The 15,600-nt window shown below is 30.5% G+C and overlaps 1 protein-coding gene and 1 long non-coding RNA gene across 4 annotated transcripts; one reads left to right on the forward strand and one right to left on the reverse strand.

The window, feature by feature from the left end:
• Window positions 1-4,496: 4,496 nt before the first annotated feature.
• Window positions 4,497-5,411, reverse strand: LOC131618130 (uncharacterized). The gene has a single exon (XM_058889395.1). It carries the CDS (start codon window positions 5,320-5,322, stop codon window positions 4,750-4,752), a length of 573 nt encoding a protein of 190 aa, XP_058745378.1. The 5' UTR covers window positions 5,323-5,411; the 3' UTR covers window positions 4,497-4,749.
• A 5,470-nt stretch (window positions 5,412-10,881) lies between these two features.
• LOC131618131 (uncharacterized) lies at window positions 10,882-13,367 on the forward strand. Of its 3 annotated transcripts, none has more exons than XR_009288746.1 (5): window positions 10,882-11,467; window positions 11,561-11,650; window positions 11,744-11,949; window positions 12,172-12,365; window positions 12,998-13,367. It is a non-coding gene; the product is annotated as an uncharacterized LOC131618131 (long non-coding RNA). The 3 variants fall into 3 exon arrangements; XR_009288747.1 differs by having other exon boundaries at window positions 10,894-11,467; window positions 11,887-11,920; window positions 12,998-13,362; XR_009288745.1 differs by having other exon boundaries at window positions 10,897-11,467; window positions 11,887-11,949; window positions 12,998-13,361.
• The last annotated feature ends 2,233 nt before the right edge of the window (window positions 13,368-15,600 follow it).

Consider the following 15,600-nt stretch of genomic DNA (forward strand, 5'->3'; position numbering starts at 1 on the left):
CGCCAAAACCCGTCGTCCTCCTAAGCTCGTCCCACCAAATCCCGCCGCCCGCTAAAGTCCGCCTCACCTATTTGTTAAGCTCGTCTCTTGTTAAGTCTGTCATGTTTTAGTTAATTCCAGTAATTCAAATTCTTGATGATTTTATTTTATACATTTATTTGTAAATATATGCAATATTTTTTTAGGTACAATTTGTTTAAAAGATACTTTATAAAAAATAGGGTTAAATGACTTTTACTCTCCTGCCATATGAGCGTGTTTTGATTTACCCCCCTTAAAAAAATTGTTAAGCAGATCTTACCAAATAAACATTCCATCAAATTTGACCCTGGATCAAGATTCCAACAGAATCTGCATACGTGGCACGCCATGTGGCATTTTAAAATTTTTTTTAATTTCCACGTGGAAATTCTTTTTTTTGTTTTTTTTTTAAATTTTGTTTAAAGAAAGTTTATTTTTTAATTTTTTAATTTTATATATATATATATATATATTGATTGGTTGTTAAAAGGTTAAATATCAAAACTAAATTATTTTGTCTACAATGAGTATTGAACACAATACACAATATATACAAGAGCCATAGTCTACCACTAGGCTAATTGCTTCTATTGTTTAATTTATTTTTTAAAAATTTATTTTTATTTTATATATATTTTTTAAACTTTATTGATTGGTTGTTAAAAGGTTAAATATCTAAACTAAAATATTTTGCCTACAATGAGTATTTAACACAAGGCAAAATATATACAAGAGCCACAGTCTACCACTAGGCCAATTGGTCTATTGGCAATATTGTGTCTTGTGTTCAATACTCATTGTAGACAAAATATCTTAGTTTTGATATTTACCAAATAATAAAGTTAAAATATATATATATATATATATATATATATATATATATATATATATATATATATATATATATATATATATATATATATATATATATATATATATATATATATATATATATATATATATAATTTTAAAAAAATTTAAAAATAAACTTTCTTTCAAAAAAATTAAAAAAAATGAATTTCCACGTGGAAATTAATAATTAAAAAAAATGTCACATGGCGTGCCACATATGCAGATTTTGTTGGAATCTTGATCCAATGTCAAATTTGATGGAATCTTTATTTAGTAAGTTCTGCTTAACAAATTTTTTTAAGGGAAATAAATCAAAACACGCTCATATGGCAGGGGGGTAAAAGTCATTTAACCCTAAAAAAGAAGTGAAAAATTTAATTGAAAGGTAAAAAAAGACTATTAAACTAATTAAAAAATAAAATAGAAATAAATAAAAAATAGGCGGGCTAGCCCGCCGCCCGCCAACCTGCCACCTTAGCGGGGCAGGCATGATTTTTATGCCCATTTTACTTGGCGGGCTTGCCCGCCCCGCTCGCTTTTTGGCGAGCTTAAGGCAGAGCGGGGCGGACGGGCCATTTTGCCACCCCTAATTGAATGTGTTGTTTTCCCCACCTTCATCGACCATATGGACTTGTTGGACCTTCCCTTATTGGGTAGGAATTTTACCTGGTTCAAAACTAATGGTGGTGTCGTTAGTAGGCTCGATCGTATTTTGATCTATGATGGTTGATGGAATCATTGGGGGACTGTTGCTCAATGGGCCCTTCCTAGTGATGTGTCCGTTCATTGATCTATCATCTTGAAATATGATAATCAACTGTGAGGGAAAAACCTTTCTGATATAATAATCATTGGTTGTCCCATGCCGAGTTCCCTGATCTGGTCCTTAATTTTTTGTTAACTTCCTACAATGATAGTTGGGAGGCTTTTTCCCTTAAGGGTAAACTTCTATCTCTTAATGTGTCTTAAAAATTGGAATTATCGCGTGTTTGGAGATCTGGAATCTTAAATCGAGTCTCTTAAGATAGTGGTGTCGTATTTGGACTCACAGGAAGACCACAATACCCTTTTTGTGGAGGAGGTGGAGACCAAGTCGAAAGCCATTTCAACTCTTTGGTCGCTCCTTAAGATGAAGGATTCCCAGATATCTCAAAGAGCTAAAGTTGTATGGCTTAAGGTGGGGACGCCAACTCGGGTTTCTTCCATGCTTCGGTTACGGGTAGGAATAGAAGGAATTATATTCTAGCTCTTAAGAAAGGTGAAGACTGGATTGAAGGAATGGTTGAGACTCTGCAAGAGGTTTTTTTCTTACTTCTCTGAGAGATTTAAAGAACTCAAAGTTGACCGCCAAAGGCTAAATGAGGTGGCTATCAGGTCTCTTTCTGTGGAAGATAATTTGGCCTTTACCTCTCGTTTCCAAGTTGAGGAGATAGATAGGTGTCGTGGTGCGAAAAATATCCTAGTGAATAAACGCTCGAATTTCAATGAAATCGTCACCGAAGTTTATTTTTAAAAGGGAAAACATAGATAAAATCCTAAAAGAAAAAAAATATGGTCATCGTAATCAAATTCAGGTTCAGGAGTCAATTATGCGCGGGAAGGTATTAGCACCCTGCGGCATCTGTTGTAACCAACGGGAACCGTATAATTAGTTTTACAAATAAGAGTGTAAGCCTATAAGATTTTTATTTCTTCTAAGTATTACAACATATTACAAAGAAAAAGATAAAGGAATTAAAAAATAATTTTTTTATTAGGGTGTTTGACAAGACGTTGAATCTCACTCATACATATTCCCATGCGCGAATGAGAACTCAAAGCTACATAGTTCTGGATAGCAAAAGATGTTTAGGTCTCATTTGAGAGGTTAAATTTTTATTGCTACTCACGCATGGGAGAAATGTAGTGTTGTTTGTGCTTCGCGTTGGAATGGATAAAACATCATGTTTTTATCGCAGTTAAGCGAAAATTGTTGCTTGATAGTCGCGCATGGGAGAGGTGATGTGTTGTTTGTACTTCACGTCATAATGGATAAAACACATTCGTTCATGAAAAAAAACGGTCGCGCTAAGGCAGAAAAAGTAGGTTTGATTGGTTGAATTTTGGGTGGATAAAGACAGATGGTTTTTTTCGAAGACATGTGGAAGCTGGTGGGACAAGATTTGCATGAATATGAAAACGTGGCAGAATTTGCTTAGTCGACTGTTATAGATAGTTATTTTAGGATCTCTATATTAGTAGCTTTAGTTTCGAGTTTAAGGGATCCGCGTTTATTACATTTCTTAAGAAACTCAAAGTATCTGCGTCAAAGAGAAAAAAAGTGTCATCTGAAAAATGTATCTATGCGTTCTATATTATAAATTTCAAACAATTTTATTTCTACTGCAAATTTAAATCTTTTTCTTTCTTAATTCCTTTGTCAGACATTTTACCTTTAAAGTTTTTTCTTTCTTAATTCCTTTGTCAAACATTTTACCTTTTCTTACTTTATACTTTCTAGTCAATTTCTAAGTTTAGTCTCAAGAATTAAAGTTTGACAAATGTTTTCAATTAAACTGAACATCCACATCATCAAAAATAAATGAAAATTTGATAAAACTTTGGCACTACGTCGTAGAATTCCCAGGTTGACCCTGCAAATAATCTTTAATAAGAAATTCGAGATTGTTTACCAAGGGTAAACACGCATGTCCGGCTTTAAGTGTTGGTCTTCGAACCCTTGTTTTGAAGAAATCCAAGACATTCAAAGATATGAATAAAATTCATGTTTTTATCGATCAGAAATCATAATTTTTTCTCTTTAAAATAAAAGAAAGGCAGAGTTGATACTTGTTGATGCCTTCCTGGAGAAAGCTCTAACTCTTCACCTTCAATCTTCTCTCTATTTTTTCATCACCACGTTCAAGAGCTCTGGTACTAGTCTGTTGGTGGTACTCTAGAGGATTAACTGCTAGATTATGCATTAAACAAGAGGAAGAATAACTAGAGTTGAACAATGTTTCTTTGATTTCTTGTTTTTTTTTTTTTCACATACATCATATGTTGGAGAGCTCTCATATTTAGAGTTCTCTAATACATTGACTCACATTAATCTAAATACATGCTTATATATTAATCTAGATACATTATTCTAATACTAACATTTATGATACCGCACATTACTTAACATAATATAAAATTTCTCCTAACAAGTGGAATAAAGATAGCAAGGAATAGGGTTGAAAACTAGTATAAAACAATTGTATGATTCTCTTAACTCTCTCACTACCTTTTCTTATTGCACTGTGCATTTGGAAATTTAAACCTCTCTTTTCTTATCTTCGTGCACCTTCACACTTCAACTTCAAGTTTACATCATCATCTCTTATAGTTCTTGAAACCTTCTCTAAGATATGGTTTCCTCTTTCTCTCAGTGTCTTCCACTCTACAGCTATCTGCCTACATAGATGTTGATTCGGGATCATATAGGGACTGGATAGTTTGTTCATCACTCTTATTCATGTGAAATCACAGAAACATTTGGCTGAACCATTCACCAATCATATCTTTTAAATACAATACAATAATTCACAAACAACCACAAATTGAAATGAGAAAAAAAAATCATATATCATTACAACAGTTGAATTTTATTCCAAAATATAATTGATAAAATCTCCAATACATTGCTCAAAATATTTATAAAAAAAAAAAATCTACATAGACCTAAATTAAAGAAGCAGCCTAGAGAAGTAAAAGGGCTAACAAAACCCTAAAAAAACCTAAGGCAACTTCTAACAAGGCCTATAAAAAAACTAGCTTATAGTAAGATCATAACTCACTAGTAAACATTGTCACACAATATTAAGATAAGATTTTTTCTTAAGATAGATAGATTTAAGTTTTGATATTTTTGATATCTCTTGTAAGTGCTGGAATACAGCTTGAACTACGTGTAAGTCCTCCTCCTCCTTTCTTGTCCCTTGGACTAATAGATTTTGCCCTAATTTTCCCATCTAAGTTACTCTTTTTCAGCATTTCTTTCATAGCTTGAGCTTGAAACAAAACAGGAAAAGCCCTTCCATATTTGTTAAACTTAACACATGCATTCATGTGTGTGCTTAAAGCTTCTTCTAGTTTTTTCCCACCATTTTTCTCCAACTCTTCCTTCACTGCCTCGGAACATAGTCCGCACACGAATTTCCCTTTGAATTTTTCGCGGACGCGGTCTATGTACTCCGTTGTGCACTCCTCGGACATGCCACAACACTCACACTTTGCGTCTTCGACTTCAGATATCGAAGGTAGTTTTAAGTTATCAATTTCTTTTGTTAGCTCGAAAGAAATGTCCGAGACCGTTCTTTGAAGGTGGTCGGAATTCGAGAGCTTTGGTGGTTTGTTTGATGAGTTGTTATTGTTTTTTGAGAAGGAGTTTGACAACAAAGATTCTCCAAGTGGTGCCATGATCATGAATAAGAAGGATATTGAACTTGATTGTAGTAAACTAGGGTTTCTGAGAAAAGATGGCTATAGCTTGAAAATTATCATAGTGATTGAAGAAGGGATGGATAGACCCTATTTATAATAGTTTGGAATATGACATTGGAAGCAATGAATGGATCATAGAAACTCAAGTGTCATCTTCCAAAGTCGTGAATTAGCTAGATTTTTCAGGAGAGATTTAATGAGAAAACAATGACTAGTGTGGCTTTTACATTGTGTTTTATTTCTAAAGTGATGTTCCATGGTTGGCATAGTTTTGTCTCGAAGAAAAAAAGTGAGAAACACGTGCATCCAATGGTTCATCTACATGCATGATTTCTTTTCATGGCTGATAAATGGTGTAACTATAATAACGATGTGCCTTCCTTTTTCTTCCTCTAGTAGATTCAGGATAATGTACCGAAAGAAAAAGAATATGCATGGCTAATAATTGATTATAAAATTGTAAACTAAAATCAATAATATTAAGAAATGACATAAGATGAAAATACATTATGATGGATTTAACAGTTTCAAATAGATACAAATTATAACCTATTGTTATATTAAATAATAATCAACAATGATAGAAACCGTGTACCTTGTAGGATTTGAGAGAATGCCGTCAGAAGAGTGATATGAGAGAATTATTACCCTCATTGCCGTCTAGGATTTTCACAGTGTATTAATCGTCTAATGGGGTAACGCTTAAATAACTAAACGGCTGAGGACAGTGACCTCTCATTGGGCTTAACTGAATGGTCAAATCCATCACGGTCCATTCAGACACAAAACTCAATCAAATAATTCATATATAATTAGTGGTTAATATCAATTGACCATGATATAATTTATTAATAATTTATTGTGTCAATTCATATTTGATTAATTAAAATAATTAATCTAACAATCTCCCACTTGGATGACACTAATTAATTATTCTAATATTAATTTCAATATTAGAATATCAATGATGGTCAAAACACTAATCATCAAAAAGATAAGTAAGCTTCAAAAGTGCAGAAATTGTATCTGACAGGGAGAACAAATCATACATATTAAAGACTCGCATTTATTTAAACAAATGATGAATTTAGAATAACATATTTAAGTCAAGAGAAATATGTTATATAGAATGGCCCAAGCATATGAATATGCTAATAATAAACTCCCACTAACCCAAAATATCATAAGACTTACTCATGTGTATAAGTCTTTGGGTAGTGATTATACTAATGAGTTTTAAATTATAGGTCATAGAATATCCACATAGGTTTACGAATAGTAATTACATATAGGCATACGCTATTACAAGAGTAATTACATTTAACCATAAGTACCTTCATAATACAATATCATACTCGATAGGAATATTGATATTTACTTGTACTTTCACATTATGACCTGACAAAAGTTGACTATTGAAGATAGAATAACACAATATTATTGCATGCTAAAGTATTATTGCGTCTTTTCAATATTGACCTAAACATCCAATTATGATGTTTCCTTAGATTAAGAGAATAATATATCTCTCAGTATACTAGAATAAGACTTCTTAGAATTTGTAAGTCTTCTTAGAATATGTCATATTTTATAGTGCACGCGATAATATATGACAATATGAGAATAATAATATAATTGTTTTCTCCAAATTATATTATTTTGTGTACACCTGCACTCCCACTGATCCAACACAAAAAAATGGATATACATTTATCAGAGCCCACTAGTATTAAATACTCTGATTATTACTAATTTTATTTTTAGTGCAAAATCATACAAAGAAGTGGTTTGGTGTATGGTTCATATAAAGACTGAGGTACATAATAATTTAACGTGAAAAAATGTGTCTGTCCAACTATTTATTGTGGGCAGGGGATTGGATTGGAGTGTCCGGAGGTTAGGGTTGTTTAATATAGTTCAAGAAGAAAATTGTGTTATACTCGATCGTGCTCATTGTCTTTATGTTTTTCTTTAATCTACTATACTTGTTGATGTTCTAACAATTGATATCAGATGGTGATTAACCCTCGTGTGAAATCCAAGGTGACAAAGTTTGTCGGGACAGGTAATTTTTGAATTATAGAAAATGAGGGTTAAGAATTTATTGGCTCAACAAATTTTACATAAGGTGTTGCTTAAGACGGAAGGGATTGATATAGAGGATACCAATTAGGCATAGATGAAGGAAAAAATCGTATAATTGATTCTCTTATGTTTTTTAGACTAGGTGATGTATCATATCTTGGACCTAACGATGCCGAACGAGGTTTAGGACAAATTAAAGATTCAAAATATGTCAAAAGCACTGATGAACAATTTGGTCATAAAGCAACGACTATACAGTCTGAAGATGCAAGAAGAATCCAATTTTACAACATGTCATTGTTTTAAACAACATATTCACCGATCTCGTGAGGCTTATGGTGGAGATTGATGAAGAAAGCAAGATAATTATCTTCATGTAATCATTATTAGGTGCTTATGAGCACTTGGTAACTACTCTTACTTACGGGAAAAACATTATCAGGTTTTGTGTGATTACTACTATACTTTTGTCTAAGGAAGCAAATTGTGACGAATCAACTCAATGCGACGCTATTTAGGGGAAATGGGTCAAGATCATGGGTCGAACAAGGGTAAATCAAGTTCTGAAAGGAAGAGGTTTAAATCCAAGAATTAGAAAACATTTTAGTATTATATCTGCAAACAAATTAGGCATTACAAAAGGGATTGTGCAAACATAAAGCGGAGCTCATCCAGTTCCATAAATGTTGTTCAAATCGATAATTCTAGCAATGAAGCAAATATATTGTATCTTTCATCTGACAAGTACATGGATATATGGATTTTTAATTCTAGTTGTTCTTACCACATGATGTCGCACCAAGAATGGTTCACTATATTCATATTAGGTAATTTTAGATTTGTTTATTTGATGATGATAAAGCATGTACTATTATTGCAATAGACAAATTAAAATTGTGATGAACAATGGTGGCATGAAAACATTGAACGATGTCAAATATATTCTATAATTGAGGAAGAACTTGATTTTCCTAGGTCCTTGACAGGACAATGATTTCTTCTACAGGTCTAATGGGGATGTGGATATTATGAAGGTTAGCAAGGCTGTCTTAATTGTGATGGGAGAAAATAGGATTGCAGGTAACATTTATAAACTGTTGGAGAACACTATTATAGGTGAAGCTACATCAGTTTAGTCTGATAATGATGCAACCAAACACTGGTATATTTGTTTAGATCATCTTAGTGAGTGTGTAATGATGTAACTTTATGAGAGAATTTTATTAAAGGATTTTTCATAATTGCAAGACGAATTTGTGCGAGTACTATGTACTTGAAAAACAGTATTGTATTCAGTTACCAGAAAGCACAAAACAGAGAGAATTTTAAATACATTTTGATATGTGGGGTCTGCCATAGAGGTTTTCATGGGTGGTTATAGCTATTTTGTGATTTTCGTGGATGATTTTTCTCGCAAAGTTTTGGTGTATTTTTTTAAGCTGGAATCTGAAATCTTTACGAAATTCAAGTTGTGGAATGCATTGATGGATAATTGAACAAATAAACAACAAATATTTGCTGTCAAATAATGGGACAAAGAACAGTAATTTGAATTTCAAGAGGTTGTGTGAAAAACACAGTATTCAAAGATATTTCTCAGTTCATAAGACACCACAGCAAAATAGTGTGATAGAGAGAATAAATAGATCTTTAACTGAAAGAGCAAGATGTCTCTTATAAAAGGTTACACTATTAAAAAAAATTAGATAGAAGGAAATAACATGGCGTATTATCCTATCAAGGAGTCACCACGTACTTCATTAGAGGGGGGAGGTTGCGTAGGAGGTACGGACAGGAAATCCAATTGATCTTGACAATTTAAAGATTTTTCAACGTCTATCATATGTGCATGTATCCACTAAATATTGATCCAAACTTGGCCCAAAATCAAAGAAGTGTGTCTTCATCGATAACACGAAAGGTGTGAATGGGTTCAAATTATGAAATCCAATTAAAAATAAAATGGTAGTAAAGAATATAGATGTTTTTATAAACAATTAAGGCTAAATTACCTTCAGGGTCCTTTAAGTTATTTAATTGTAACAAGTTAGTCCTTTATGTTTTTTTTGCCACATGTGGGTCCTTTATGTTAACTAACGTCTGTACTGTTGACCTTTTTCCCAAACTCCTTTCCAAAAAAGCTAAAGTGACACTAGTGGAACTGATATGTCACTTAACATAGGTCAGAGACAATCATGGAATCATATAATAAAATTTTCATAATTTTCTAGTGTATAAAAGTATTTTTAAACTAAATAAAATGCACGCAAAAGAAGAAATTAAAGAAAAATAGTAAAATAGAAAATAAAATTCTCATAAAATTACACGATGTGTAAAATAAGAAGAAATGTTTATAGGAATTTTTTCATATTTTTGGCCCAAAATCGGATTTAATATGAATTTTAAAAGTTAAAATAAAATTAATAGAATAAAATAAAGCAGAAAAAAGGTCAACGGTGCATACATTCGTTAATATAAAGGACCCACATGTAGCGAAAAAAACATAAATGATTGACTTGTTATAATTAAATAACTTAAAGGACCCTTTAGTTAATTTAGCCAACAATTAATGTTAAATAGTCGGTTGAAACAAATATGTCAGGATATGATAGAAAAACTTTCAGCAAGCAGGGGATGATTCAAATAGATGTTAATTCATCACCGGTAGACAATATGGATGTAGTGTATTAACCACAAAAGAAATGAGGTTGTAATATTAAAATTGACCACCAGCATGAAATCTTAAAATGTATTACAGAATTACATTTTTGTCATTTTTGTATATCACAGAGAATGTCGTCAATTAAGCCATTTATATACTCAAATTGTTATTTTTACAATATTTATTTTGTTTTTTAATAAATTATCTTCATTTACCATAAATTTATTTAAAATAACGTTAAATATAAATATTTCTTTTAGCCGAACTTTAGCAATAAGTTGTTGAAGTTATATCTATTCCATTCCATTAGAGTGAATTTCGTTTATATTTTTATTACATATATAGAATTGTACTATATAAACTTTCAAAAAATAAATAAATCCCTTTTGGTTAGAATTATGATGAACTCTCATTACATTCATTTAATGAAAAGTTTCTTTTTCCACTACTAAAAGAAGCTCCTCCTTTAAGCAATCAATTACATGTGGTCCAAATTTCAATACCAACTGAGTACTACAAAGTATAGGTAATCACATGCTAGCTAGAATGGTGAAATGTATATACTTGTCGACTTTATTCTTTTGTGGTAAAGCATCGTACATGAAAAGGAGGATATGGACTTGCTACGTATACAAGATTTCCCTCACATAAGTTTAAGTTCACGAGAAGCTTAATGAATCATGAAAAGGAAGAAAAGAGATTCAAAGAAAGTTACTTGAGAAATATCTACTTTTAATATAATAAAGTACAATACATATGAAATTCTTTCAATATCCCTCTAATCTTTCAATTTGAGGGTGATAATCGGGGACACAACGGTAATTGGATCTCCTTTAATATTTTAATTAAAAATATATATTCCTTAATCATTGCATACCCTTTCAATTGTCCATTTTATTTTCCATCATTAATACTAACGTGAGGAAAGGTATTGGAATTGTGCAAATCTTCTTGGTTACAGCAAAACCAATTCAACACTTTTTCAATTTTTACACGTTTCTTCATTCCAATACACACATTTTTCATCTCTTTCCCTCTCCCTCTCTCTCTCTCTCAGACAAAACTTAACCCTTCTTTCTTTCTTTCTTTCTTCCATTTTCACTCCTCTCTCTTTTTCCTTCAAACCCTTGAACCACCGCCTGTTTACAGCCACCACACATCCGCCAACACTGTCACTCCGCTGCGCGGGACCAAACAACAACCACCACTTTCAGATTATACGCGATTATTTCTCTTTTCCTTTCACTCTATTGATTTCAGGGTTTGTGCTTCTAATCCTCATTGTTTTGATTTTCGATTTTAGGTTTTGCCATCAAAAAACATGTCTTATTGCTTATTTCTGACCACTGTGAATCGTATCCCTTGCAAGCTTATTATAAGGTATGTTTCTATCATGGTTTGTAACGACTTGATTTCGTTTTTACATTTTGCATCATTTTTTGTTCATTTTTGTTGTTTCTCTGTGTGATGTAGAGTATTTGAAAGAAGAAAACACTCAGATCCTGCAACAAACAAATTACATGAGTTTCAATTTTTCAATCTCTTCTTATTGTTGATTTAAGGGTATCTCATCACATACCTTACTGATTTTTCAATTTCTTATTATTTATTTTTATTTTTCTATTTCATTATTTAATTGTTCTTCCATTTTTGTAGTTGTCTTTGGCTCTACTGTGAAATTTCTCCATCTTTGGCTCTACAAATTTAGTTTGTGAAAATATTATAGATGTATGCTTGAAAATTGATATGAAGAGAAAGCAAATTAAAAGATATCTCATTCATGTTTTTTAACTTCATAGATTGCAATCATGGTGTTTGGAACAAACTTCATAGGTAAAGCAAACTGGAAGCCCTTACTTTCGGTAAAGCCTTTCCATCATTGGTGTTTATTTGTCTTAAATATCTTAACCACTTTTGTATTTGTCTAAAAACTTCATCTAACTTGGCTACACAAGAAGGTCCCTATGTGACATATATTGGCATCCCTTAAAGTAATGACATAATACATGAATGAACAAGAAGTGATTTTGGATATGGCTTCACTACAAACTTTTTGATTTTTTTCCTTACCTTTTCTTTTCCAGGTCAACAAAATGATGCAAACACTCTAACATTTTCTCAATATGATGCAATTGTTGCTGAACCTGAACAAGAACCAAAATCATATGGAAACTCACCACTTCCCTTAGCTGTAGATAGAACAAGAAGAAAAGATCCTTTAGATGGCTTCATTGTATACACTAATGAATGGAATATAAGTGACCACCATTATTGTGTTGTAAGTAACTTCATTCAACCCTTACTCTTTTTGTTCTTTTTTAGTTTCATGTTTTGTAGTATGAACATAGTTAGGTTTTTTTAAAGTGATTTTGGTTTTCTTCACTCAAACTTGAACTTTTTTATATTTGGTCTTATGTTGAACAAACTTGAACTCTTTGAAACTTCAATTAAGTTCTTTCTCCATTCATTTGTTCATAAATATTGAAATATCTAAGTCCTTCTAATTTACTTTAGCATAGTTAATCTTAACCTTTTTGGACCCTCACTAACACACCTCAATTTGAATATTTATATATCATACTTCAACTAATATATATATGTTTGTGCCAACCATCTATAAGTTTTGATTTTCAATACTCCCATCTCATTCCGTTGTCAAACTAAAAAATGTTATATTTGCAGTTCTTTTTGGCACTGAGTTGAATTACATGAGCTGAACTTAAGAATATTTGCAGTTCTTTTTGCCACATTTAGTAAATCCTTTCAAATCTTTTCAAAGTATTTTTATATATTTAAATGATTATGGAGACCAGAATTTTAATTCAAATTCAAAAATTTTGATTCAGAATGTTTTTTATATGTTACTTTATTGATTGTGTTTTGAGTTTGTTTTATTGGTTTTTGTTGAAGGGGATTTGAAGAAAATGTTGTCAGGACCAATTGGATTACATAATCAAGATCAAAAGTTGTTTTACAAAGACAAATAAAGAGATTCAAAGGCTTTTTTTGACATAGTTGGTGTAAAGAGATTCCAATTAAATTAAGCTTGATGCGACTATTGACAATATATTTACCACTTGAAGGACATCTTGCAGAATGTAGTTTGTTGCTGTTAGTTAAATCCTTTCCCTTTATCAAAGTACACAAATATTTGGAAAAGTAAGCTGAAGATGGTTTAACTATATTAAAAATAATATATGCGGTTGGTTTACACTATAAACTATGTTAAAAATGTATTTCGTTTAATGTATTTAACAACTGCAGTTGAGATACTTTCATTTCATGCAGCATGTTGTTTTAATTTTAACTAAAAAATTATAAGAATCCTAATTGAATACTTAGCTAAAGTAATGCAACTGCTGCAACACCACAATGAAAAAATGATACATATAAATATATGAATGCGTTTAAATGGACTGATTTTAATATCACTGGCAATACATCACAATGAAACAAACTCAACATTCAAAGTGACGAACCATATGCACTCAAGTGATGTTCTATGAAAAGCAGCTTTAGCTTACTTTACCTGCAACAGTCCCTATAACATTAAATTCATGTCACTGTCAAGAAGACAAGCTGGAATGGCAGCATTGCCATATTTTCCATCTTTCATGTTTTTAGCATAGAAAAAAGTATATTGGAGTGTAATAGAGTCAAAAATCAATCACTTTCAATGGTTAAAAAAGCGGTTCCCCAGGTCAACTATACTACATAGGTCTGCTAAACCCACCAGACCTGTTAAAAAAGCGGTTCCCCAGGTTAAAAATTAGTCACTTTCACTTGGAGATGGAGAAGGTAGAAGCTATCTATGCACACAACTTTTTGACAATTTCGGTTTGATACCTTCAAAAAGCTACACGACATTCTAGCTAATCAATTTCAAACTTCACACTAACCAAGCCATTGCCTAACATGGATGTATTGATGGGAAGCAACTTTCTACTTCAAAAGAATGTTGGGAAGCAATTTTCTTATCCGTGTGTATAAGCAATCTTCATTTCCCGTGCTTTCACTATTTTTCTTCTACTTCATTATTTTTTATTTCAATTTTCAACTCCATCTTTTCTCCACAATCAATTCATTGTAACCTGTACTTAATTATTTTTATAGTAATTTAAATTAACTTATGATTTTTTATAGGATCACTATAAATAATGGTTAATTGGATTTATCATTCTCTTTAATATTTTTTTTTTATAAATGATGTTTTATCAAAATTTATATCATTAAAATAATATTTTATGATCATTATGGATTTATATCATTAAATCATTGATCACAAAAAATTTATATCATTAATTTATACCATTAAAATATGTCATACGATCACTTTGAATTTGGTAGTATATTTATCAACATTCATTTTTTATTATTCTGTTTATCTCATAAAAAATGTCATATTTTGTATCATACAGTTCATCTGTAAATGAGCACCTTTTGTTGGTTGGATTTATCAGAAAAGTAGTTTTGCTTTTATTTTTATTGTACTAAAAAATATTAATACTTTTTATTTTTTAGAAGGTTTTAGTATTATTTTGTGCCTTTTATATTTATTTATTGTTTCATTCCATATATGGTAACCTTTCAACTATCCATTTTTTTCCATCATTATTACACGCCAAAAACTTTTTTTGGAATTGTGCAATCTTCTTTGGAATACTGCAAAACCTCTTCCACGCTTCTTCTATATAATTATAACTATACATGATGTGATATCTAATGGTTTATTAAAAAATATTACAATGCAGACATCTAAATTGTGTTCATATGATAGATGTTTTTTTAATCTTATTATAAAAAAATTTAAATTTAAATAAATTACTTTTTTATAATTATATATATATATATATATATATATATATATATATATATATATATATATATATATATATATATATATATATATATATATTTCTAAAATTTAAGAGATTCAAAAAATTTTAAGATTATAAAATCGTATCATTTGAATCATTAAAAATTGTGTAAAATCAGATTAAATAATAATAAATGTTCTAAATTTTTCTACCAATTTATTTTTAAAATTGAAAAAATCAAATGAATCAATAATAAATCTCCATATAAATATATAAAAAAATTTATGTGTGTTTATATTAAGGGATAATAAATCAAATGAATACACAATTTCTTATATTTATTTATTATTTATAACATTGTGCTATCCGTGCGAACGCACGGGTAGATACTACTCAGGATAGATTTATACGATATTGTATGATGCATGCGAACGCACGGATAAATGACTAATTTATTTTTTATTTTTTTACTAAAGTATATAACTCTAAGTAGATTAAATTAATATTTATATGACAATTATAATTTCAAATGTTTTTTCACTTTAATTTGCGTATCTTTTATATATATTTATTAACAATCGTTATATATTTATTTATTGCTTCATTAATCTAAACTACTAACAATAACACTATATAATTATACTAAATATAGTTTTATGTATAAATATTATTTATTTTTTTATGTTATTTTTTAAA

The sequence above is a fragment of the Vicia villosa genome, linkage group LG7, assembly GCF_029867415.1.
Source record: "Vicia villosa cultivar HV-30 ecotype Madison, WI linkage group LG7, Vvil1.0, whole genome shotgun sequence".
Classification (NCBI taxonomy): Eukaryota; Viridiplantae; Streptophyta; class Magnoliopsida; order Fabales; family Fabaceae; genus Vicia; species Vicia villosa.